At 36.0% G+C, this 26251-nt stretch overlaps 1 protein-coding gene across 7 annotated transcripts in view; it reads right to left on the bottom strand.

The window, feature by feature from the left end:
* Window positions 1-26251, bottom strand: part of slc12a7b (solute carrier family 12 member 7b) — a 153316-nt gene that overhangs the window by 61981 nt on the left and 65084 nt on the right. For all 7 annotated transcript variants that reach the window (XM_088643355.1, XM_088643359.1, XM_088643356.1 and 4 more), the window contains exons 2-4: window positions 22568-22659; window positions 18467-18598; window positions 681-827 (exon numbers count right to left, since the gene is read on the bottom strand). In XM_088643355.1, coding sequence (XP_088499481.1) covers window positions 681-827; window positions 18467-18598; window positions 22568-22659 — 371 coding nt within the window. The remainder of the gene's footprint in view (window positions 1-680; window positions 828-18466; window positions 18599-22567; window positions 22660-26251) is intronic.

Below are 26251 nucleotides of genomic sequence, written 5' to 3'. Positions count from 1 at the left end.
CCAAAAACCTTTAGATTTCTATATTTATGTCTTTATTTAGTGATTCCATTAGTGACAAGGGCTAAATTACTCTACTGGAAAAATGTGTCTGCTTTAACAAAATATATTAACAAACCCTTTCCCCTGGCAATCTACAGATCCAGTCATTCAAAATGTGAGAGGTACGCTGTGTTAAAATGTGGTAGGCATGGTGCATATATAATGCATCATACTGCATGTTAATTTAAATATGATAATAGTATCCGGAATCGCCTTGTAAAACCGCCAGGTGGAGCTAATAAAGCTTAACCTCTCATGTACAGCACTTGAGCTCTCGCCAGAAAACGCAAGGTGAAATTCTTTAAGTTAAACAAAGGGTTATTTTTACAATTGGCACTCCGAGAGTCTGACTGATTTAACTCCCCTCATTTAGCTGAAACGGATAAAGAAATCACAAAAATCCCGACATGTAATATAACATGAGTCAAGCCAATAAATAACCTTATGATCAACAGCGAACCAATAAAACAAAGTCACAATTGAATGTTACAAGCTCAATTCTCTAGGAACCTTGAAGAAATCACAGGAGAAATAAGCCACCAGCAACCACACACAATACATTTAATCCTCTCTTCCTGTTTGTACTATTCTTACATTCTAGTGGTTACACACCGATTCAAGATAAAATAAACTGGACTTACACAAGCACAGCACATAAAGACAATGGCAAAGGACTCCAGAATCCCAGCAGTTCCAACAATCCATGTCAGACGTAGGAAGAGGATGACACCGAGAATGTTCTGCATACAGGGGAGGTACACACCAATGAAGGTGCCCATTTGTGGACTCTAGAAGGCAGAGAAATAAACCATTAATTTTACATGCTAAAAAAATGTACAAAAAATAACTATTTGAAAAAATACAAATTCACCACATTAGTGTTTATATATTCACTTTAGAATGCTGTCTGCAACGCACTCTGTACAGATATATCACTCAGAACATGTGTTCTTATTACCACGTCTGCAGTACTCCGGCGCAGTACATTGTGTGATTCACTGGCCAATGACAATTGATACCACTTGTGGTGCATCAAATGTTAGTGGATGATTGCTTCATTTTATGTTTCTCCACTGTAATATGTATGTTTCTTTAAATCCACATAATATGGAATAATGCTAAAGGGACATTTTTGTAGGTGAATATAAAAATGTCTCTGAACATCACAGGCAATATTAACCTATGAATATGAATATATTATATTATATATTGTATATACAGTAGCTGGTAGTGATAGCTAAAAATAAAATATAGTATAGAATAAAATATAACAGTATTCCACCTTATATATCAACATTTTTGGCAACAAATTCTGTTACTTACTGTGGTTAATTTGGACAGATCCTTCTAACTGTATAAAGTTGATATATTTTATAAAAAGCTATAATGTTTTAACCTTTTCTATGAATACTTGCCATCCTTATTGTTGTAAAAAAAAGTAGTAGTACTTTTTTAAATCCACTTAAATAGAGAATATTAATATAGAATCATGTAACTAAAGGGAAATTTTGGTAGCTAAAAATAAATAAAACTGAAGTATAATAACATTTCAGAACATCATTAACAACATTCATTTAAGAATAACAATGAAAATAATATACATGTATAGCAGGCAGTGGTAGCTAAAAATAAAAAAAGTACACAACAGTATTCCACCTTCTTCATAAACACTTTCTACATCAATGTCTTTTAACTTGGTCACTTGCTGTGGTTATTTTGGGAAGGTTCTAATATGCTCTTTTTTATCTATTGTGATGGAAAATCAAACATTAACCAGAGTTCTGCTCTATCACACGAAACGGTCTGAGTTTGATTCCAGCCAAAACCCAAGTTACCTCTTCAACAAATTATCACTTGGGCATAATAAAGACTTCCTCTCACAATAAAATAATATGAAAACTATATTCACATTTCTGATAATTATATATATCACAGAATGTAAAAAATTAAAATGAGATTAATAATCTCCAGCAATCTCCAAGATGCTTGAAAAGAGCAAAGGAGTTTAAAGATGTCCTTAAACAGAAATCGCAATGGAGTTTTTTATGTGTATACGACATTTAGTTTTAAATTATAAATTGTAAAACTAAATTTTATTTTTGTATGTGTTTTTGCTGCCCTTTTTTCTTCTTAGTAGTTGATATGATTATATTTTATCAGTTATACGCAATACGTGCGTGTACTATACACGAGAACAACAAGTTGCACTTGTGGTGCATAGCACTTATTTGCACTTAACTTTTCTGATTTAGCGCTATAGGGAGTGTTTCATGGCTTGGTGGTACATTATCATTATTGGTGGTACTTGGTGGATGTTGGTTTTGCATAAGGGGCGGGGCTATGGAAAGTATGTATGTTTGGGAATGTGTAGTTACATGTTCTGGCTGTTTGTGAATTATCGTTGTTGAGTATGGAGTGTTGAGGTATTGATTTTGTGTAATGCTTTATGTTGAAAATTGAGGTGGATTTTGTTTATGATAAACAGGATAAACTGGGATGGGAGGAAGGTTTGGTTTTGCATAAGGGGCGGGATTATGATAATTGGAGGACTTTGCGAGTGTAAAATGGTTTGATTATTTGATTTTGTATTGTGGTTGTTATCTATGTTTTTGGTTGGTATTATGTTTATATGGTTGTTTTTGTTGGTTGGTTGTTATTATGGTTATTAATAATACGATCTATAGTTGAAATCTGAGCCTAAATAAAAAGAAAAAGCAAGTGATTAGGTTTATGAGCAATCTAATTACTTATTCGTTTAAAACGCTATATAAAATAAAGTTTATTATTAATTTGCTGGACAGAGCGGTGAAAATTATTATGCATAAGACAAAGATAACGATCCTGATCAGTTTAGAAATCTGTGTACGCTGTAAGGTTTTTACTTCTTAAACTTTTAAAATACACGTTTTGAATAGAAAGAAATCCTCTTCCTGGTATAGTACACCAGCACGTCTTTTTTCTCCAATCAGAGGGGTGTCAGATGGTGTCAGCCAATCACCATTCTGCGTTGGGTAGCAACGGGTGACTGTTCTCAGGCGGAAGATGTAAACAGCTTAATGTTCGTGTTAAATAATTTTTTTTAATTCAATTAAACGGGCACAGTTAAGACATTAAATATACATATACATACTGTATACAGTACAGTTTGCATACGGTAATATGTTTATGTTACGCGATTAAAAAATAAATAAATAAAAATGAAAAGTCCAGCACCAGCTGGATTCGAACACACAACCTGCCAGCTGGTAGTCACGCACCTAGACCAGTAGGCTACAAGACAGCTCGCATGATCAGGTAGGCGAAACAGCCCTACATAGCTCTGCCGCAGTACACGGATATAATCATACCGTTATTAAATTCTTGAGATACGCGATTCCATATTATATTCCCTTTTAATCAAATTCTAAAAGTATGCTTGTTGACGTATCCGGTATCATGTTAGTTAAAGACTTCGAAGCTTACAATGTTTAGGGAGAAATGGAATACCGGTGTGTATTTTTCCTTGTGATATTTTAAGCTCTAGTTGAATGATAGGTGTCGCATTTTAAATCATTCTCGTAGCTAGAAATTATGAAACGCCCTGTTAAAAGCAAGGAAGTTTTTATGCCCCGTTGAAGTAAAACAAAATGCCTGACAAAGTATGGCTTGGACAGATTCCAAGTGCTTGTACAAATGTGCTAAAGAAATTATACTTTGAGTATACAGCTTGTCCAAAGTCATCCATTATTAATACTATTAGTAATATCTTCAGTAAAGGCTTTGATGCATAAATATTTCTGATAAAGGTAGGTTGTGTACTTTTGTCCAACTGAGCAATCTTGCTTTCATAAAATATACCAACATTTGAATGAGTGATGATTAACATGCTGTAATACACAGTTCAAAATTAAAGGCTCGAATGCTGTACATGAGAGGTTAAGCTCCCCCTGGCGGTTTTACAAGGCGACGCCGGATAGCTAGTCACGTGACACACGTGATACCGCGTGATACCCCGGTGGGCGTGTCGCGGTATGCCGTGAAATACCTCACCCATTTTGAATGGCTGCATCTGTAGTACATAGTATAGCATAGCTCGATAGACAGGTTGAAACTTTAAACGTTCTTTGAATTGCCTAGTTACTTAAAGAGGATTCAATGAGAAACTGATTAGAACCGAGAACTGTCTTAATTGACACAGCAATGGAGTATTATGACAGTTGTTAGTTAGACTTTTAAAGAAAATTGAATAGTTTGCTATTAATTTTGCTATGTAATTTTGTTTTGTAAAGCAGCTCCACTGTCTTTTTAAATATTTATTTAATATTTAACATACTGTAATATATGACATAAATTTAATAAAAGTAGAAATAGTATACAAATTCAATTCTATAATTGGAAAAAGATTGAGCTGAGCATTGAACGGGATTTGAAACCATGCGTTTTCAGGTGACAGGCCAAATACTTGCACATTTAAGCATTCACTGCACCACCCGACAGTTTTACAAAGTAGTGCAGCCCAGCAACAGAAAATTAAAAAAACCCATGGTGCAATGTGGTATGTACACCACGAATATATTATTCATTAATATACTATGCATTATTCGTAGATCAAATGTTGCACAACAATATAATAGGTGAAGTAATAATGAAATATCTAAATATCTGAAATGCCACACAGAAACAAAAACAAGAGGTTTATAGTGAAGACTGCACAAATGAAACAGTTTATAAAGGTAACATTTTAAAAACTGTGAAATAACTAAGGGGTGATATGTATTTTGAATTTACTCAATGGGATAAGTGATTATTGAAAATTGTATGAATGGGTGCATTTGTTTAAATGTTTCTGTTGTAATGTATTTTTCAAGTTCAGTCTATTAATCCAAAAGTGTGGATTTTGTAATCAATGTATCTATCTGCACTCCTCTGATTTGCAAAGCCACACGGCTTCTTTAGTTAGCAGCTTTCTAATCAAGGTAAGGATCAAATTGTAACACTGCAAGAAGGTTTATTTATAAAATAAATAAAAAGGTTTATTTTGAAAATTAATGTTCCTTGGAATACATAAAGTAATATGCTGATGTGGGAGATCAAGTGCTCTGGAAAACCTCATGTAAATATCTCTATCCATATTGCACATTCCATATTATGTGATATTGCATATCACAGAAATTTTATCCAGCTAATTTACCATATGATTCTTGAACTTTAACTACAGTTTTGTTGTTGTTTCCTACCATTTCAAAGTATCATTGTGCTTATTCTACCATGGACCAATGAAATAGTATTATTGTTATTCATGAAAAATATTATGATAAACCTTAATACATTTCTAGGGTATGTATTTAGTATGTGTTTACTTTAGTCTGCTGTAATATTTCAATGTAGTTTTGTAAAGGACGCTAAAACCACCAGAAACAACAGGTCAGTCAAAAAATAGCAAATGCTCTTCCTATTTTATGAAAAATTGAATAATAATAATAATGGAATGAAATAATAATAATGGAATAATAATATTGAGGTACCCTAGAGATTATTTTGTGCTGCCCCAAGAATTATAATCTATTAACTAAAAATGATTTATTTTTAAGAGGAAAGTTTCCACTGCCTAAAAATTGAAAATTATTCGCGATGCTCTCTCATTACATGCACAGTACAGCAGAACACACAGTACAACAGACAACACCACACAATGTACATTACAAAGTGGTACATAATAAATAGTAACAACAAGAACAATAACCTTAGAGAGAACAATAACTAAGCAAAAAGTGCTTAGTGCATAGATGCACTGAGTTCTGAGGTATTCAGTTAGCTATTAAGGATGGGCACAGCAGTAGAGTAGAAGCTGTTCTTAAGCCTAGTGGTCCATGCTTAAATGGTGAAGTACCACTTGGCCAGAGTGCAGCGGGGGGAACAGTTTGTGGCCAAGATGGTTAGGACCGTGAATGATGGATTGGGCTTTATTGCGACAGCAGATGGTGTGAATCTCATTGATTGATACCATACAGTGATACCACTAGTGAGCACACTTTCTGCAGTGCTGCAGTAAAAGTTCATGAGTAGCTGCTTCCCCATACTGCATTTCTTTAAGCACTGTAGAAAGTGCAGGTGCTGTTGTTCCTTTTTCTATAAACAACATCCTAACATACAGATGCAGCCACTAAGAACGCATCTACAGTAAAAGTCATGCATTGCATTGCGGTATGTACTTCACTGGCCAAAGATGATCGACAGGTGGCACTTGAGGTTCATTAGTTAGTGAAATGAGTGCTTTATTTATTCTCTCTGCTGTGTATGTTTAAATCCACTTAATATGGGATATTAATATATAATTTACAATAAAAGGGAAATTTCGGTTGCTGAGCATAAAAATAACAGGAGTATAATGTCTCTGAACATCTCAAACAGTATTAATTTAGGAATATAAATATGTCACACATACTATATATGGCTAGTAGTGGAAACTAAAAAAATACCCAACAGTATTACACCTTCTTTATAAACATTTGATAAACAAATTTTAAAATAATATAAATAAAAACATGAATGAGCGAATACTGTAAACGGTGGGAGTAAAAATCAGTTCAACCGGTTTAATTTAATTCAATTCAAAATACTTCATTTATCCCAGGGGGCAATTTAACACAAGCCTTTACAACTGGCCTTAAAACAAAATCATATATATTGTAATTATAATCTAGAATAACAAAGTGGTACTAAAAAGACCACTGAAACCAAAGTATAATAACATCTCTGATCATTATGAATAATATTAATTTATTAACAATAAATAATAATTTCAAACTGCTTGGGGTGATTTGTCACTGTCACTGTCAACATTTGCTTTCTTATGAAAATGCCTATTTTTGACACACAATGTTTCAGATGTCAATAACTTTGCGAACAAATGACAGTCGTCAAACCACAGGCATTTCAAAGATCGTGATTTGTGAAAATTTGTATTTAAACAACATCTAGTACCTGGTTGCATTTTTAGAAACCAGAGTTTGAATAAAGTGGATCCCAGGTGTAAGTGAGTTCATAACGTGAGACTTACTATTCAAAAGCTACTGTATGTAAGCAAAACACCTGACAATATTTGTGAAACTCCTTCTTTATTTTCTGTTTTTACTCAGATAAGAATAAACTACATATGCAATTCTTTTGACAGGTAGAAAGATGCTCTTTCACCATGGCACGCATTATGTTACATTTTTTATGCATTAGTTGAAGTATTCAGTTGCACTATAATAAAGTGATGGACTTGTGGATTGTAAAAACTTTTCCAATGTAAATGCAATACAGAAGATAATAATATTAACAATGAATGAGCATGACTGAGCTGTAACAGACGATTTATAGAGGAGACATGCTGTGTCTTTTCCTTTCAGCTTGGAATGAACTTTAATGTATTCTATAGCAGCCAATTTATGCAACACAGTGCTGTGCTTCCTTAACTAACATTTTGTTTGCCACAGAGGCTGGGGGTGTTACATCCCTTGCGTATGTTATGTAAAATAGACAGTTTTACATGGGGGATGGGGATGAATTTTCAGTATCATGGCCTCTTGGTCACTGTCGCGCTTTAACATAAGGCAATCAGTAATCAAATGGCCTGTTTTTTTTTTAAATAAAACACTTTTTTTCCCTAAGTGCATGTACTGTAGTTTTAAAACATGAACAAAGACGTGCCATACGCATGAGTCACATTAAGTATACTATATACAATACTGTACCATAAATGCAGCATGATGACGTATGGTTTTAAACAGTACAACATTAATCAACACTACAGGTTATGTGAAAAATATTTATTTGTACTGTACAAAAGCATACCTCGGTCACAGAACCCTACATTATAAACACCGCAAGTGAATGAGTTGAGGAATTTGATTATTATTTTTGTTTGTTTCTAAATCCCTGGGATTCAAGCTTTGAGTTGCCCTGCTTTTTGTCACTTAATAAAAAGGTCAAGGTTGTACATTTTATATATTACTGTATGCTTATTTTGGTGCTGGTGAGTGTCCATTATCCCCAGGGGGCAAAAGGTGAGAAGAATTTTTAATGTACAGCATTTTAAAGTTTCGTTTTCATGCTATTTATTATATTTATGTATAATACATTTTATTTATTAGCACATTGAAAAGCAGAGCCTGTTGATTTGTCATGATGTGTTACTTTGTGCTCACTGTCTGACCCTCAGGCTGCTTTTTAATAGAATCACATTGACTTGCAAATCACATTTCATGGTGTATTGTGTCAATTTTCAGTATTTTAGTGTTTTTGATAAAAAAAAAGAAACACTCCTCAGATATTAGCTCGTCAGTACAGTACACATTTACCTAGCTTAGCTTTTCTAAGGAGACAGACTATGACCAAAATCAACAAGACACTCTCATACCAAATAAGGAAGGAGACATTCAAGATTCAAGATTTTTTATTAGACATATACGACAAGTGTATTGGAATGCTTACTCGTTCAGCTGTACCAAGTAACAGTAGAGAACAAAATAGGCAGAAATGACAAACAGACATGGACAATAAATTTATACAATAGACATTATAATACAGCTAAGACAGGACACAGTGCAAACATGACCTTAAAGTGCAGGTGCTAATATGTGCAGGTGCTAATTTGAGCTGTTTATGATATGGACTACTTGGGGGAAGAAACTATTGGTCAGTGTTCTGATACTGCGATACCTTCTACCAGAACCCAGGGGTTAAAAAACAGATCATGAGCAGGATGAATTGGGTCCCGAAGTATAGCTCGAGCCCGGTTGTGACAACGGTCAAGATATATCCAGTCAATGGAAGGTAGCTCGGTCCCAGTGAGTTTCTGCACGAACCTCACAACCCTCTGTATGGCCTATCGTGTACTGTGGCTCTACCATACCACACTGTAATATCACCGGTCAGGACACTCACAGTGGCTTTACGGTAGAAATTGGTGAGTGTTGTCTAGCTCATCCCCCACTTCCTTAACCGTCTCAGGAAGTGAAGGCGCTGGTGGGCTTTAGTGAGGATGGCAGCAGTGTTCAGTGATCTGGAGGTGGAGGAACTGTCTGTGACGTCCTCTGTGCCTCCTGAAGTCCACAATAATCTCTTTTGTTTTGCCGATGTTAAGTGTGAGGTTGTTGTGGTGGCACCACTCCACCACCTCTGCTTCCTCATTCCTGTCGGTGGTTTCATCAATGTTGCTGATAAGACCGATTACTGTGGAGTCATCAGCAAACTTGATGATGCGGTTGCTGGTGAATCTAGCCACACAGTGATGTGTAAATAGAGAATACAGCCGTGGGCTCAGGCAGCATCCCTGGGGGGGGGGCTGTGTTGAGGATCAGAGGGGATGAGGTTTTGTTTCCAATCCTCACCACTTGGGGTCTGCCTGTCAGGAAGTCCTGGACCCAGTTGCAGATGGAGTTGCTGAGGCCCAGACCCCTGAACTTGACCACCAGCCTGCCTGGCACAATTGTGTTGAAGGCTGAGCTGAAGTCAATAAATAACATCCTGGTATAGGTGTTCCTCTTGTCCAGGTGCTCAAGAGTGGTGTGAAGGGCCAGTGAGACAGCATCATCCACTGACCTCTTATTTCTTTAAGCAAACTGCAGGGGGTCCAGGGAGTCCGGGACTATACTGTTGATGTGTCCCATCACCAGTTTCTCCTTGCACTTTGTTACTACTGAGGTGAGTGCCACCTGGCGGTAGTCATACAGACATGACACCTTTGCTTTATGCAGTAGCACGACAGTAGTCCTCTTGAAGCACAATGGGACAGTAGACAGGGATAGTGATATGTTAAAGATTTCAGTGAAGACAGGGGCCAGCTGGGCTCTGCATGCCTTTAAAACACAGGAGGGGATGCCATTAGGGCCGGCAGCCTTGCGTGGCTTCACCTTTCGGAAAGCTTTCCATACCTCCTGTTCAGACAGCTGCAGCACAAATTCCCCAGGCTCACTGGGCGTTTTGTGTGAAGGGTCCATATTGTGAGCGTCAAACTTCGCATAGAAGTTGTTTAGTTGGTCAGGCAGTGAATCATCAGCTGTTGTTATAACACCCATTTGTCCTTTAGAATTAGTGATAGCCCTCAGGCCATTCCAGAAGCACATTGTGTTAATGCCCACACATTGTGATTCAAGCCTGTCTCTGTAGTCCCTTTTCGCATGTCTGATGGCCTTCTCCAGGTAATACCTAGCTTTCCTGAACAGCACAGGGTCTCCTGTGTTGAAGGCCACTGACCGCTACTTCAGCTTGACTATGATGTTATTGTTGAACCATGGTTTTTGATTGGGGTATGACTTACTTCTTTTAGTTGGAACACAAATATCAACACAGTATTTGATATAGTATTTAACTGCCACTGCAAATTCATCGATGTCTGTGGCTGAGTCTTTGATCATAGTCCAGTCTGTGTTTTCAAAGCAGTCTGAGAGCAGTTGCTCCGCCTCACTGGTCCTGCCCAGCCTGGTCCTCTCAGCAGGGGGTGAAGCTTTTAGCTTCTGCTAGTATCCTAGCCACAGCAAGACGGAGGCATGGGCTGGTTTCCCAAAATATGGTCGAAGAACGGTGTGATACGCCCCTTCAATGGTTGTGTAACAGTGGTTGAGGGTTTTACAGCCTCTGGTTGCCGTGGCGACGTGCTGGTGAAATTGTGGCAAAACTTTCCTGAGATTGCAGTGGATAAAGTCCCATAATGATAAACGTGGAGTCAGGATTCAAACTTTCATGTTTGTTTATCACGCTGTACAGTTCACCAAGCGCAGCCTCAGTGTTTGCTTGTGGCTGGATGTAAACAGCAGTTAAAATAACAGAGCTGAATTCCCTAGGTAGATAAAAGAGTCGGCATTTTACCACGATATTAGCTGAACAAAACTGAGACAGTACCTTAGTGTCCGTGCACCAGGAGCTGTTGATGAGAAAACACATGCCAGGGTCTGTGCAGTGAACTGTAAATCCGAAGGGCTGCATAGCTGAGTCAGGGATGTTTGCGTTCAGCCATTGTACAGTATTTGGCTTCCATGGAAATCTTTGTTTCCAAAAGGACCGAGAGACGGTAATATAAAGAGAATTAAAAGCAAAGAGAATCAAACCAAGGAAAGTGCAAAAGTAAATAACTTTTGAATATTGTTTATTACATGAGAACACAACAACTCTAATTATTTTTATAACAAATTAACTGTTAAACTCTTTTTTTCAAGTCCTGTTGCGCAAGCCATTGACAAAGTGATGGAGGAGAATGATGAGATATCAGCGGCTCATGTTCTAAGACGGCTGTGGGCTGACCTTGGTGTAAACCAGAGTCCGACATCGATAAGAAGAATGTGCAGAACTCTTGGATGGAGATGATAACGGTAAAAAATAAAGAAGAAAGGCTCCAGCAAGCATTTCAATGGATTAAACATGAAGAGACATTTCACAATGTACGTTTCACTGATAAAAAAGCAGTGGCTTTGGAACGGTTTCTAACCATGTCATTTAATAAAAAGTGCAGATATAAATAAGCCAAAGCCCAAGCACCCAGTGAAGTTCCATGTCTGCGGGGTGTATCTACAAGATGTCCAGGACCACTTCATATTTGTCAAAGAATAATAAAATGAAGGAATAAAACTCCAGCTGAATCCATTGATTTAAATCCAAAAGAGATGGCACTCACTCAAAGACTATATTCAGAAGATGGCAAAACCAAGCACTCTTCAAAGCAATTACTGTAAAAGGTTCTGGGACAAGGAGTTGATAGAACAAAGTTGCAATAATTTTATTAACAGGCTTTTTGTGTTCTTCCGAAGATTGTTGAGCACAGTGGTGGACATTCAGGAATATGATTTCACAAATGCTTTTGTTCCGTCTTACATTGTCGGATTGTGAATCAATAAAAGTATTTAATTAAACAAGGGTTTGTGATATTAATCAACAATAAATAGCATGAAAACGACACCATACCATGCTGTACATTAAAACGTCTTCTCACCTTTTCGTCCCCTGGGAATAATGGCTCTTTAGCATAAAAATAAACATACAGTAATAAATAATGTGGACTACACTGTCCTTTTTTAATGTGATAGATAAAAGGCAGGGTAAAGACTTTCTCTACAAGCTAGTTGAAGGAGACAATTCAAATCTTGAAGCCCAGTGGCTGCAGCAGCACCAACAACAGCAGCAATAATAATAATGAAATTCCTCAACTCTGGTTGAATTTATACTTGTTAAAACATTTCAATTTAAATGCAATATGGAAGATAGTATTAATAATATTAATAATCAACATGAAAGTTTGCTAATGTGGATACTGTCAGTGGCAGGGGTAAAAACAAGATTTAAATGCAATCGTATATATTTTATAATCATAATCTACAAAAAGAAAGTGGTATTTAAGAGACCACTGAAACATGTACTGAAGTGTGCAAAAAGATCTGAGCTTAATCGCAGCCAAAATGCAAGTTATACTTTTAAAAATTTTTACTTTGGAGTGCTTTCCAAATGCTTTCTTTGTGCATTGCCTAATCGTAGTGGGGGACGGTTTTGGCTGCAATTTAATTGGCACTCTCCTACACACCTGAAGGAGGCTCCAGAGCCAAAATGTTGTGCTTCTTTTCTTCTCTTTTCAGCATGGAATAAATCTTTACTTGTACCTTTGCAGCCTACACATGCTGAAGCAGCAACCTACTTGAACTCTCTGTTCTTGTCTAAGAAGGCTTTGGAGCACTTTACAACCATTTTTTTTGTGATGCAACTTCAAAGTGCAATGGCAAATGAAATAAATTGTAAATAAAATGACATTGTCAATTGTTTACATTGACGAGTTTTTATTGTATATTGCATATTTACTTGACTTTCACGATCAATTATGCATACTCAGGAGTATCAGATATCAAGGAGACAACACCTCCCCCTCCCCCAGGACAGATTGACAAAGCAATTTGGAAGGGTAAGCTATGCAGCCATTGCAAAGGGTGCAATTGCAGCAGCCACAAATAAATTAAAAATAATGTTTTTTTCTCCTGATCATAACAATAACAAATTGTCACGTTTCACTTTCTTGTGTTACAATCATGATGTATGAAGCTTCTTAATTAATCTACCAATAAACTTCTGAGCATCATTAACAATATTAATTTATTGATACAGATATCTGTATTTAGTTGTATCAGGGTATGCATTTTATATATTACAGTATTTAAATATTCAATTCACATTCATGTTCTCATGACAGACAAAGGTGATAAAGGTGTTGAAAAAATGAAAGGGGTGCTGTGTCGCAGAGTTCAGCACATTTGTAAGTTAATGAGTGGCTATGAACAGCAGAAGCAACTGTGTCAATGTTAGTGGTTTAATAATAAATCAACCTACAGAGCCTTTTCTTTTTCTGTTTCAGCTAAATGAGACAAATAGAAAGTCAAATCAGTTAGGATCTCAGAGCCAGAAACATTTTGCATAACAAAGCCATGAAAGAAGCAGACCTTAAGTTTAGATCCGACATCTCTATAAGAGTTCAAACACCTCAATGAAATAAGATGCAATACACTCAGGCAGACAGATTTTAAATTATTCAAGGAAAATTAGCTCTTTAAAGTTTGTCAAAAACAGCTACTTTGCAAGTAGTACATGGCTTCTCGAAAGGTACCCATTTCTCTCATCCAAAAGAAGGAAAAGGTTTGATTTTTTACATAATTTCAAAACCTTGGATGGTATGACTCAGGTATTCAATCAGAGTATAATCCAAACAAAACCCCGCTGGGCACACCATGATCTTGACATGCAGGTGTGAAGTAGGATTAATACAGATGTAGCCATTCAAAATGTGTGATAAAACCACTGGAAAATATCTACAGCCTACCGTGTTGGCTGACCAACAGGGGGCACTTGTGGTGCATTAGTTGTTAGTGAAATGATTGCTTCATTTAATCTCTTTACTGTGCATGTTTAAATCTGCTTAATATGGAATTTTGCAACTAAAGGGAAATTTTGGTAGCTGAGCAGAAAAATAAAAGGAGCATAACGTTTCTGAATGTCATAAACAATATTAATTTAGGAATATAAATTATATTATACAAACTGTATATGGCTGGTAGTGGTAGTTTAAATAAAAAATACACTTTCTTCATAACCATCATCAAAGTCTTTCACTTGGTCACTTACTGTGGTTATTTTGGAAAGCTATAATGTTTTAATATTTTCTGTGAATACTTGCGCTCATTATCTCAGTAAAAAACGCGTATTTTTTATAATCCTCTTAATAGGGAATATAATGTGGAATCGCCTATCTAAAGAATTTAATTCCAATATTCATTTAAGGATCTAAATATATTTATATAGCTCAAAGTATTACCATAGTAAACTTTCTTTGTAAACATCTGCATCAATTTGATTAATTCACTTGTGATTACTTGGAAACATTTTGCCTGCCCTTTTCAGCTACACCTTAAGATGCTGAACGGCACGTTGGCATAATGGCTTTGGTGTGTGACTCGCATGCTAGAAGCAGGGGTTTGAATCCTGCTCAGCGCATGAGGTTTCCTTAAACAAAAAAACAGAAATAGTAAATATTATGGACACTATATTTAATTTTTTGGTATGTCAAAATATCACAACATGTTCAAAGTTAAATGATTGATTAATAACAACTAATAATTTCAAACTGCTTGTATTTTTAAAGTTTATTTTGTTTGGGGTGATTTGTCACTGTTTTCACAACCCTACATCTTATTTGTCACAAAGGCTAGGAGTGTTACACCCTACTGTGTTTGTTATGTAGAATAGACAGTTTTGCTTGGGGGATGGGGACTGGACCCCACAGAGAAAGGTGATAAAGGTGTTAAAAATTCAAAGGGGTGCGTGTTGCAGAGTTCAGCGTGTTTTAATTTACTGAGAGGCTATGAAGAACAGCAGTAGCACCGATGTTAGTGGTTTTATAAAAAAAATAATATAATAATAATCACAAGTGCAAAAACATTTTGCATAACAAAACCGTGAAAGAAGCTGACCTTAAATTTAGATCGGATTTCTCCGTAGGTGTCTGAACAGTTCAATGAAATAAACTTCAATACAGTCAGGCAGACAGATATTAAATTCTTCAAGCAAAATGAGCTCTTAAAGGTTTATCAAAATCAGATTCTTTGCAATCAGTACATGATTTCTCAAAAGATACTGTACCCGTTTATCTCATCCAAACAAAGGTTTGATTTTTTTTAAATGTCGAAACCTTGGATGGCACGCCTCAGGGATTCGTAGTGTAATCCAAACAAAAGAGCTGCTGGGCACACTGTGACCCTGACATGCAGGTGCGTGACTTGCAGGGGTTCAAATCCTGCTCAGGGCATGAGCTTTCCTTTAACAAAAAAAAGCTTCTGTTTTAAAATATTTTGGATTTGTGTTAAGATTTGTATCAGTTGGAACTGGAAATATAATTGAGGTTCTACTGTTTAAAGTTTAAGCTTTTAAAGACATGCAATGAGAAAAATCAGCTTCCCACTTGGACCATGCGATAACTATAGTTAACTATAACTTTTTTTCTCCTAATCATAATTGTAACAAATTGTCACGTTTCACTTCCTTGCAATCATGACGTTCTTTTCCACATTTTTTTTTTATTTCGAAACCTTGGCTGGTATGCCTCATGGACTCATTCCAAGAGTAATCCCCAAAAAAGAGCTGCGGGGCGCACCGTGATCTTGACATGAAGGTGTGAAGTAAAGTTAACAGCTTCCGTTTTAAAAGGTTATAAATAATCTCTTCCGTATCACATTAACTTGTTCTTACAAGTTTAAAAAGGTGATACACAACGTGTCTCCTCTACAACTCTCCAGTTTACAGAAAATTTCCCCCAGAGTCACAGAACATTGTCTAATAATACTCTTCTTGTGTCTAATTTCCAGGGAGTAACCCTGTTATAAAGGGGAACAGGGCATCGGTCCTTGACCATGGTTAAACAGTACATATGATGTTTGTTTCAGTGTTCACTTTTCTGTAATCTGTACAGATCAGCAACGTCTCATCAATGTTCATTGCCAATAAACAAGGGGGCTTAACAGACTTCCTTCTTTGGACTCAAGTGTGCTCCAGTAAATAATGTACAATTTATCACCTTCTACAATGTTTCTAGTTTAGCAGGATTTGCGCGATAAGCACATTGTTTAATGGGGATGACATTACCCACGTCTATATCACTGTACAACACAGGTTTGAGTCGGAGTGTCTGTTAATAAAAGTGCCCTCCATTAAATTTCTTTTTCTGCTTCAGCTAAATGAAGGAAATACAAAGTAAAATCAGGATCTCAGAGATCTTCAGAGCGCTTTGGTCTAAAATATAGTAAACAACAAAGTTACTGGCTCAGTTAAAGGTGTTACATGATTTAAAGTTTTAATTTAAAGTTAAACTGTTGGCTGATTACTGGTTGCTGAAATTTTCCCAATTCGGGTGTAAACCTAGAAGAGATACATCGTGTTCACAATAAGCTAAAATAGTGAACAATTTTTATATATTGGGCTATGTAAGAAACAAACCGAAAGTAATTCTTAAATTGGGCTTTGAAATGCCTGTGTGCAGCACACTACATTACAGTCGATTGTCCAATACCAAGGACACTTATAGTCCACTTGTGATATTTTAGCTGTTGAGTTACACAATTCCATATTAATATTACTGTCAAGTGGTCTTAAATCAGTACACCTTTTATTTTTTTACAATAACAGCAAGTGGTGTTTTTACTATGTACTCTTAGAAAAGAATAAAACGTTATAACTTTATACCGTGTATAAGCTTTATATACTAATTTTCCAAGCTGAAAAGACAAGACTCAACGTGTCTTCTCTCTTCAGTTTAGAGCTCGTCCATGGTCATTATTAATATTGTAACGAATGGCTGACATACAGATTGTACAAACCGTTGCAGCGCGGTGACAATACTGCCGTCTACTCTTCTACGCATAACAGTGATGTTGGCCGCCCGGGTTGAAGAAGGTCTTTTTTAGCCCCCTTTTGAGTGATGCTGGAGACCCGGATTTGAGCCCATGTGGTGAAGGATGAACTGGGGCAGGAGCAGTGAGGGCACAAACCCAATAATCTGAATTTGTTACAATGTTATTAATAATACATTCCATATGGCAATTAAATTGGAACATTTTTACAAACATGAGAAGAGGCAATACACAACATGTCTCCTCTATAACTCTTCAGTTTATAGAGTAATTGCCGCAGAGCCACACAACATTGTCACAACATAGTAAACAAAAGCCACTGTTGTAAACAACAGCCATTACCACTGTAAAACAATAATATATTTTTAAAAAATGAACGTCAAAATGTTTCCAAAATATCCACTTGTGATATTTTAGCATTTTAGTTACACCACTCCATATTAATATTACTAACAAGTGGTATTAAATCAGTACAACTTTTATATTTTTACAACAACAGCAAGTGGTGTTCTTACTACAGTACCTATTGTTAGAAAACGTTATAACTTATTAAGTACAGTATATGAGCTTTATAATGTTAGAACAAGCACGTAAAAACCACAAACCACTGTAAGGAACCAAGACAAAATATGTATGCAGAATTAAAATATTTACAGTATGAAGAAGTTCGAAGGTTGTGTACTTTTGTCCAACTGACCAATCTTGCTTTCATAAAATATACCTTTTTAATCAGTTTAATGTTTAACATGCTCTAATACACAGTTAAAAATTATTAAAAATCTAAAAAGTATACAACTTAAATTCTGTTATTGGCAAAAGATTGTCCCTAAGCATTGACCGAGATTTGAAACCGAGCGTTTTCTGGCAAGAGCCCAAATGCTGCACATGAGACGTTAAGCTTTCCCAGCTCAACCTGGCGGTTTTATGAGGTATTTCACCCAATTTAAAAAAAACATGCGGTACTTTGCGGTACCTTGCAGTTCCTTGTGGAATGTGCACTGCGACTGCATTCTGTGCGCATTTTGAATGGCTTGATCTGTAGCTTCTTTTTTTAAAGGTTTCGGATTTGTGTTATTTGTATTTGTTGTAACTGTTAATACAATGATGGTTCTTAAATTGTGGTTCTACTGTTTATCACCTAATATGGCGATTATTATACACGTTTGTTGTATGATGTGGTTTTTGGGGTAACAATAAATTGAACATATAGTAACACAAGTCATATCTACAGATACAGTATACAAAAACAGTAGCATACACAGGTCAATTAACTGTAGTGTGATCGTATACCATATAAATATACTGTGTATACAGTCTGATACTGTGCGGTTTTAAAACTACTACACTACAATATGTATGAAACATTTTTATGATCAAAATGCAAAATGCAAATTACAGGCAAAATATAAATGATCTAAATGTGGAAATAAACCTAAAAGAAGCACACCGGTGTCACACCAAGCCACGATGCAATAATAAACTCTTTTTATATATAATTTTATATATCTTTTATATATATATAGCCTACTTACTTTCACTGCTTTTTTCTTCACTCCATCTTCATTTTCAGCCTCTTCATGTTCAATGACACCTTGGGTCAGGTTGGTGTAATTGGCCAGTTTATTAAGCAGTGATGACACCATGGGATTACTGTCCATTTCTTCCTGTTGACAGAAAGAAAATTAAGTCTTAGGTTTTGTGTGCTTGAATAAAACAACCACCAACCTATAAGAGTTTTCATTTTTTTCATCTAAAACCTTGCGAAACCTGATTCTCTACTGTAATAAGCTGCAAATTCCTTTCTTCATACTGCAGTTTTAATCAAAATTGACATTTCAAGAAACTGTGTGATAAGGTCCCTCATAAAGGCCTGATTCTCAAGTTATTCCCAATGTATGTAGATGATTCAAGAACTAGTTAAACATAAGACAGCATGTTAACTTAAAGGGCATAACATTTAATTAGGCAGATTTGCTGATGATACTAAAATGCAAAGTGATCCACACAGGTAGTTGGAATATACATTATATATAATTTCAGCTCTGACTGAGGTGAGGTAACCGAGAAGTGTAGGGGTTTTGTGAATGTACTGGGACAATTGATTAATTGTAGCAATAATCACAAGGTGATTCGTTATGGCTATTAGAAAATCAACCGATCAGCGACACACACACACACACACAGATTCAATACACGAGATACAGTAATACATAAATTGTTCATATAAAACAATTTATGTATTGTTTATGTAAAACTGTCTGCCTGGATACAGATGGCAGATCTTACTGAGAGGGTTATCAAAGTGCAATATATACAATCACGAAGAGATGCAAAACACAGAGAGATACAAACAAAGAAAATGCTTCAATATACTTTTTGGCTATACTATCATTAATCAGTCGACATTAGCTACTCAAAAGTAAATTCATTACTCAGAAGAATTGATATCAAACTTAAGTTAAGGTAACAACTGAATTCTTGGGATGCAATGTAGAACATTGGGTTTACTTATCCAGATATGGATTCGTATTTCCCGGCAAGGATACCAAAGACCAGCTCGCGCCTGTGTCCAATAAAATGATAAGATCAATCGTCACGGCGTTCAATAGGCATCATCCCAGTATCCTCAGGCACCTGGCCAACCAGACGGGGTGCAGTTCGAAAGAGATTTCTGTTGTGGCGACGCGCCCGACTGTGTCTCTCTCACAGATCTACTAGTAGTCCGGCTGACTAGTAGAAAGTCTCTATGCACAGAGGGAGTCACTCTTTAGGGTGAAGAAACTTGGTTTGCTTCTGGTGTAGCTCTGCTGGTGAATAAAAACTTATTCAGGTTATCGACAAGAGTTGAAACGTATACTCCGGTGATCAAGTGAAGCGTCCACATTGGCGTTGGCTAGTGATTTACGTAGGGGCATTCCTCGGGCCTACACTTTGCTGAAACAAGGTTCCAGTCCCTATACAGACAACACTGGCCGTCATGTGATTGTCTCTGAGGGTGTGTAAATGGCCGGAGAAGCAAAGTTTCTGAGCAGTGCAGTGTCTTTTAAACCAGAACCAAGACAAGTGATGATTGGTCGAAAGTACAGCGGGCATTTCGGCATTTTTTGGATTTTTGGTCAAGAACCAATTTCGGATTGGTTGGTCAAGGTGGGAGATGAGTAACAATGACCTCTGACATCTAGGACCGCAATCCAGATGTTCCCAAGAATCTCACAGACAGATAGGCGCCAGGAATGGCCATTGATCATGATAGTTAAGCATGGCTGGGCGCATCCACATTTGGGAGCTGCTCCTTATCTGAGAGAAAACACCTTAAATCAGAACTGCATGAATAGCTTCTCTGTGGCTGCACCACAGAGATGAGAAAGAGAGATAGGACCTAATTTAGGAAAGCACAGCAACACTTAATTCTGAGTTATTTATAAGCATTGCCACTACAGATGTGTCTCTTAGATTTTAGATAAAGTTCATGAAACTTAGAAGAGTAAACACTTCTAACTTCAAAGCAGGGAGGATGTTCAAAGCTGAGGTTTGGTACAATTGAACAGAAACAGTTGTAGTTTACCTTAGTATACCTAGATAAATTGTGGATTAACGATTGGCAAGGAGCAGGACAGAAACAGACAATATAAGATCACATTAAGAGCACAAGAGGAAAGAGAGAAAAGGAAGAAACAAGAAGTAGGCTGAGATAGATAATTTTAGTAAATATGTTGAAATGTCTGGATTTTGTTGATATGTCTGGATTTTTGGTTTCACGAGGCAAGATAAAATTGTATATACCGTAGGTGTGTTATTCAGTTTGTGTCTTCGTGTTAGTTGGTGGGCAAATGTTCAGAGTGAAAATGCACCAAACTTTTTTGGCTCTGTATTTTTCGGCTCTGTTCGGTTTAAGGAATGCTTAAGCCATTCTTCTTTGGCACTTTAGTCATAGTCATAGGTTACATTTACAATTATGTTACATTTTTATGTTTTTTGAGAGACTTCAGAAGGCTTCAACTGACGCATAAAAAATTGTTTAAATAAAAGCTGTGACAAGCAAAGAAACCACTTCAGTGTCTTATACTGATAACCCCAAATCCAAACTAAAAAAGAGAAAATATAGCAGTGACTACCTGGCTCTGGGCTTTATGTGCGTGGGTACTGAAAACTAGTCGTTGCCGCTGTGTGTTGTGTGTTCTGAAATGTTATCAAACGTGGCTTTAAAGCCAAACAAAATATGTCTCTGCAGCCCGACATCCAGCATTTGGTATCTGTCAAACAGCACCAGCCCTCTCACTAAGTGAGCCAGAAAGAAGGTGTGCGTGTTTACTGCCAGGCAAGCTGCACACTATTGGGTGTGTGTTCATGTGTTCATTGGAAAATCTACGTGTTGAATATAATGTAACGGATGGGGAGTTAACATCTACTTTTTAAAAATAATTGTTCTGTTAGTTAGTTATTGTGCATATTTTTGTTTCTCAATGTCTTCATAAGTTGATTTGCACAGACGGCTACCCTGCACTTCTGTAAAAATTTTCAGTTCGTTTTAATTCTGCCTGTTCAGTTTTGTTTTTGACAAGGCTAACGTTAAGTACGTGAGATATCATAATAAAGGAAGAGCCGTACTGGTGCCTTATTTTTTATAATATTTTTCTTATTTTTATTGTAATTATTTTTTTTTGTGAGGTGCTGACTGGACTCCTTCTGTAATCAATAAAAAGTCTTTTTAAAGCCATATTTGCAGCTTTTACAGTGTGTACATATTTTCTCTGATAACCGGTGTTGTTTTTATGGTTGGTCGTGTGGGCCGTGAGCTGTAATAGGTTGGGAACCTCTGGGTTAGATAAATGGAGAAAACCGTTTAGGTTGTCCAGAGCTATTTGTTTTTCACTGAATATAACTGAAGATGTTATAAAGGCTGTTGGTAACATACCAGAGTTCAAGGACTCTTATTATGTTAAGGACAACAGGTCAGGGAGTAGAGAAACAGGACTTAAATAAAGCAGTAGAAATGGGATCTAACAGACATGTTGTGGATTTTATACAAGATACCAACTGACTGAGGCATGCAGTGTCAGTATCAGAGATAAGAGAGCCGCTACAGAGAAGGGCACCAGCAAAACTAGGCATGCAAGGAGGTGGGGGTAACAAGCATTGTGGAGGGAATGTGATACTGGATGTCCTCCATCTTGGAGCTAAAAATCTCTACGAACGTGTTACAAAGTTAGGGTAAGGCATGTAATTTGATGGGACAGTTTGGCTTTACCAGTCTTTTGATCTTGGAGAACAGGTGTCTAGGGTTGTTATGGTTGCTTTATGGGAAAAACAGCTGAATTTAGCAGACTCTATTGCATCCTTGTACTCAATCAAGTGTTCCTCAGGTGATTCAACTAAAACCAACCAAATTTTAGATTTGACCACAGGAACTCCTGTCATACATAACTCTTGTTTTCTGTGTTCTCAAGATCATAATCTTCATTAGAAGCACCAGTTTGCTACTGGAGAGCCTTGCTGTGTCAGATGTCACAGGGCATCTAGCTGGTAGTGCTGTAAATATATCTCAATAATTCCATTTCGCTCTTAGAAAGTTATTATTCTTGCTAAGTAACTCCCTATTCATCCTTTAAAGCATTAAAAACCTTTGACCATACCTCAAACAGAGCCATGTTCTTTCCCTCGTACAGATTTCCTTTGTCAGTGTCATTGTTAATGAAGGGGCTGCTTTCTCTGGGGTTCTCATCTCCTATAAACCAAAAATATATATTAATGCATAGCATGTAGCTGCAAGAAGAAATAAATGGAGCTAAAATACAGAAACCTGTTATATATCAAAATGGAACAAAATAACTTAAGAAATAAAATTATATTGAAGGGAACAGTAGCAGACTGTGCAGTTTAGAGTTACCAGAAATGCTATCAAAACTTGAAATCACAAATAGTGATTAAAGCAAAACAAAAAGAAGGGAACTCTGAAGGGAACGCAAAACATCTGTTTTCACTCTATTGAGCAAACTTTTAAAACTTTTAAAAGTTCTTTTTTAATGGTTACATTTTAAAATGCCTACCTGTGCATAGAGGGTCTGATATTGAGTAACATTTGAACTACAGACAAGTGCCTAAGTACAGTTCAGTGCCGAGCTATAGTTTTGCAGTGAGTTACATAAACAAAGGACAGTATTTTTTTAAAAAATGTGATTGCAACTGAAAGCATACTTTTTGCGGCTACTTCTGAAAAATAAGGTATATAAAAGATAAACCACCTTTAAAATAACTAAGAGTTAGTCCAAAATCTGCATTACACAGTAAAACATGTAAAAAACATCATTTCAATGATAAAACTTTATATCCTTAAAATTTAGGGTTTATTTCCTTTAAAATACTGCACAGATATATGCCTGTCACTATATACAGATCCAGCCATTCAGAATGCAAAGACGTTTGCAGTTCAAGGGCTGCGGGAAACCACAGCTTTTTAGAAACACTCTACAGAGGGCTGCACTACACTGTAAAACCACCAGGTGGAGCAGTAAAAGCTTAACGTGGTGTGTGGAGAAGTTGGGCTGTTGCCAGAAAACGCAAGGTTTTGTATCCAGGTCGATACTGAGGGAAAATCTTTTAAGAATTTAAGTTGTATACTGTTTAGACTTTTATTAATTTTAAACTGTTTATTTCAGCATGTTGAACATTAAACTAATTAAAATTTTATAAAAGCAAGATTGCTCAGTTGGATATATAAAAAAGAGTTTATTATTACACTGTAGCTTTTGAACGTGATGTGCCTCTTTCAGGTTTACATCCATATACAGAAAATCTTAACGTAAATTTTGATAGCTGAAAATAAAAACAGTAATATAACGTAATACATACCCAATGTACACAAAGTAGATGGTAGTGGTACACAACAGTATTCCACCTTCTTAATAAATGTGTTATGCATCAAAGACTTTAACTTGGTGACTTACAGTGGGTTATGGATTTAATGTGCTTGTTCTAACATTATAAAGTTTATATACTGCACTTCATAAAAACTTATTTTATCCTTTTCTAAGAATACGTAGGAAGAACACCACTTGCTGTTATTGTGAAAAAAAGTTGTACTGATTTAATACCACTTGATAGTAATATTAATATCGAATCGTGTAACTAAGATGCTAAAATATCACAAGTGGATGTTTTGGAAAGATTTTGACATTCATTTAAAAAAAAAAAAAACTTTAATTGTTCTTATACAGTAGTAGTAATGGGCAACGGAATGCTCATGGACTATAATGCAGTGTGTTGCACCCAGGCGGTTCACTAGTATAGCTTATTGTGCACGCGATGTGCATCTTTCAGGTTTACATCTGAATTGAGAAAATCTATATTTTGTCTTAATTCAAATTTCAGCAGCCAGTAATCAGCCAACTATTTAACTTTAAATTTAAAACTTTAAAATGTATATTATACTGTACACTACTGCACAGTCCAAAGACTTACTGGGAGGTTGTTTCTGTGAAAATTGACTCCGGTGTGGGTATGTGTATCTGGATGAATTATTATAACTGAAGGTTTCATGGAATTCTTAAAGTTAAACAAGGGGAGGGAAAAAGGGTTAGTTTTACAATTGCCAGTAACCGGAGCACAGCTTATCGTACTATGTTGTGACAATATTGTGTGGCTCTGTGGCTTTTTTCTGTAAACTGAAGAGTTATAGAGGAGACATGTTGTGTATTGCCTCTTTTTATATTTGTAAAAACAATCCAATTTAAATGGAATATGGAATGTATTATTAATCATATTAATAATGAATGACTGCTCCAAAGAGAAATCCATGATGGACAACACGATTACCCATAATACAAACTGTAGCACCATAATACCCATAATACAAAAGACGACTACAAACTAAAACAACCCCAAGTGCAGCATGCTTGAACCAAGAAAAAAATATGGGCTCCACAAGACAAATCAAAGATCACATAATTTTCTTAAAACCAGGAATTTAAAGCAGGAATTTCTTGGCTAAAGCTGCATCAGTGACTATTGGGAATATGTATTGATGGAGAATGAAATTACAGCCCACTTCCCTTCACCTACTGATAGGTGATAATGTTCTAGCTGGCTGGCACAAAACAATCCCTCCTTTCCGAGTATCCTGGAGATGGTCTGGAGGTTCATTCATTATTATTTATTATCTTATTAGTAAACGTAAAAGTTACCAAAACTGCTTATCTGCTTCACCCCATGGGGAAAGGGGAGAATGTATTTTTTTGTGCACAAAATGCGCGTTGTGTTTACAAAATTAAAGTGTTTTAAATGTATAATTAAAACGTAAACAAAAATTGTTCAGCTTACACAAATATTCTAAACTGTTCATGAGGAAGATAAATCACCCGTTTTTCATGCATAAAAAGTGTTTTTAACTGTCTAAACCCATTTTTTTATGGGTCATGTAATGTCTAATTTAGTCAGGAACACGCTATTGTTTCCTATTTTTGATTTTCTTTAAAAATTAAAAGAATCAGTTGCCCATTGTGCCAAACAATGTTACATTTTTTAATGTTTTTAGGAGACTTTCAACTGATGCATAAAAATTTAGCATAATGCATTCTCATGTTATGAACTCGCTTACACCTGGGATCCGCTTAATTCAAACTAGGGTTTCTAAAAATGCAAACAGGTACTAGATATTGTTTAAATAAAACCTGAGAAAATGTTCACAAATCACGATCTTAAAAATGTCGTGGTTTAAAGGCTCTGTGTCATTTTTCGCAAAGTTGTTATAAACATCGTGTCTCATATATATTTGTCTCATATTAATAAATAAATACTGTTAATAATGATCAGATACATTATAGTTTAAGTGTTTTTTTAATACCACTTTGTTATTCTCGATTATAATTATAATATATACGATTTCATTTTAAGGCTTGTTGTGAAGGCTTGTGTTAATTTGCCCCACTGAATAAAGTGTTTTGAACTGAATTGAATTAAACCGGTTGAACCGGTTTTACTCCCACTGTTGACAGGATTCAAGTTTGCTCATTAATGTTTTTATTTCATTATTAATATCACCTAACATTGAATATGTTGTGATATATAAAAAACAATAAATAATTGTTAATATAGTGTACATAATATTTGCAATTTTATTTTTTAAAAAGGAGCCTCTTTGTCAGAAGAAAAACTTGAGTCCTAAGCAAGTACTGAACTCGAATCTCTTAGATGGGGTCCTATTGCTGAAACAAGCAGCTTAAATTGTTTTGAAAGTAATCATGAGTGAATGAATCAAAGAAAAACTAAAAAAGCTTTACAAAGAAAGTGGACTACAGTAATACTACCATCTATATACAGTC

Source organism: Lepisosteus platostomus, chromosome 8 (genome assembly GCF_059453375.1).
Source record: "Lepisosteus platostomus isolate fLepPlt1 chromosome 8, fLepPlt1.hap1, whole genome shotgun sequence".
Taxonomy (NCBI): domain Eukaryota; kingdom Metazoa; phylum Chordata; class Actinopteri; order Semionotiformes; family Lepisosteidae; genus Lepisosteus; species Lepisosteus platostomus.
Note: the sequence above shows the minus strand (reverse complement) of the source record. Positions and strands in the feature narration are given on the sequence as shown.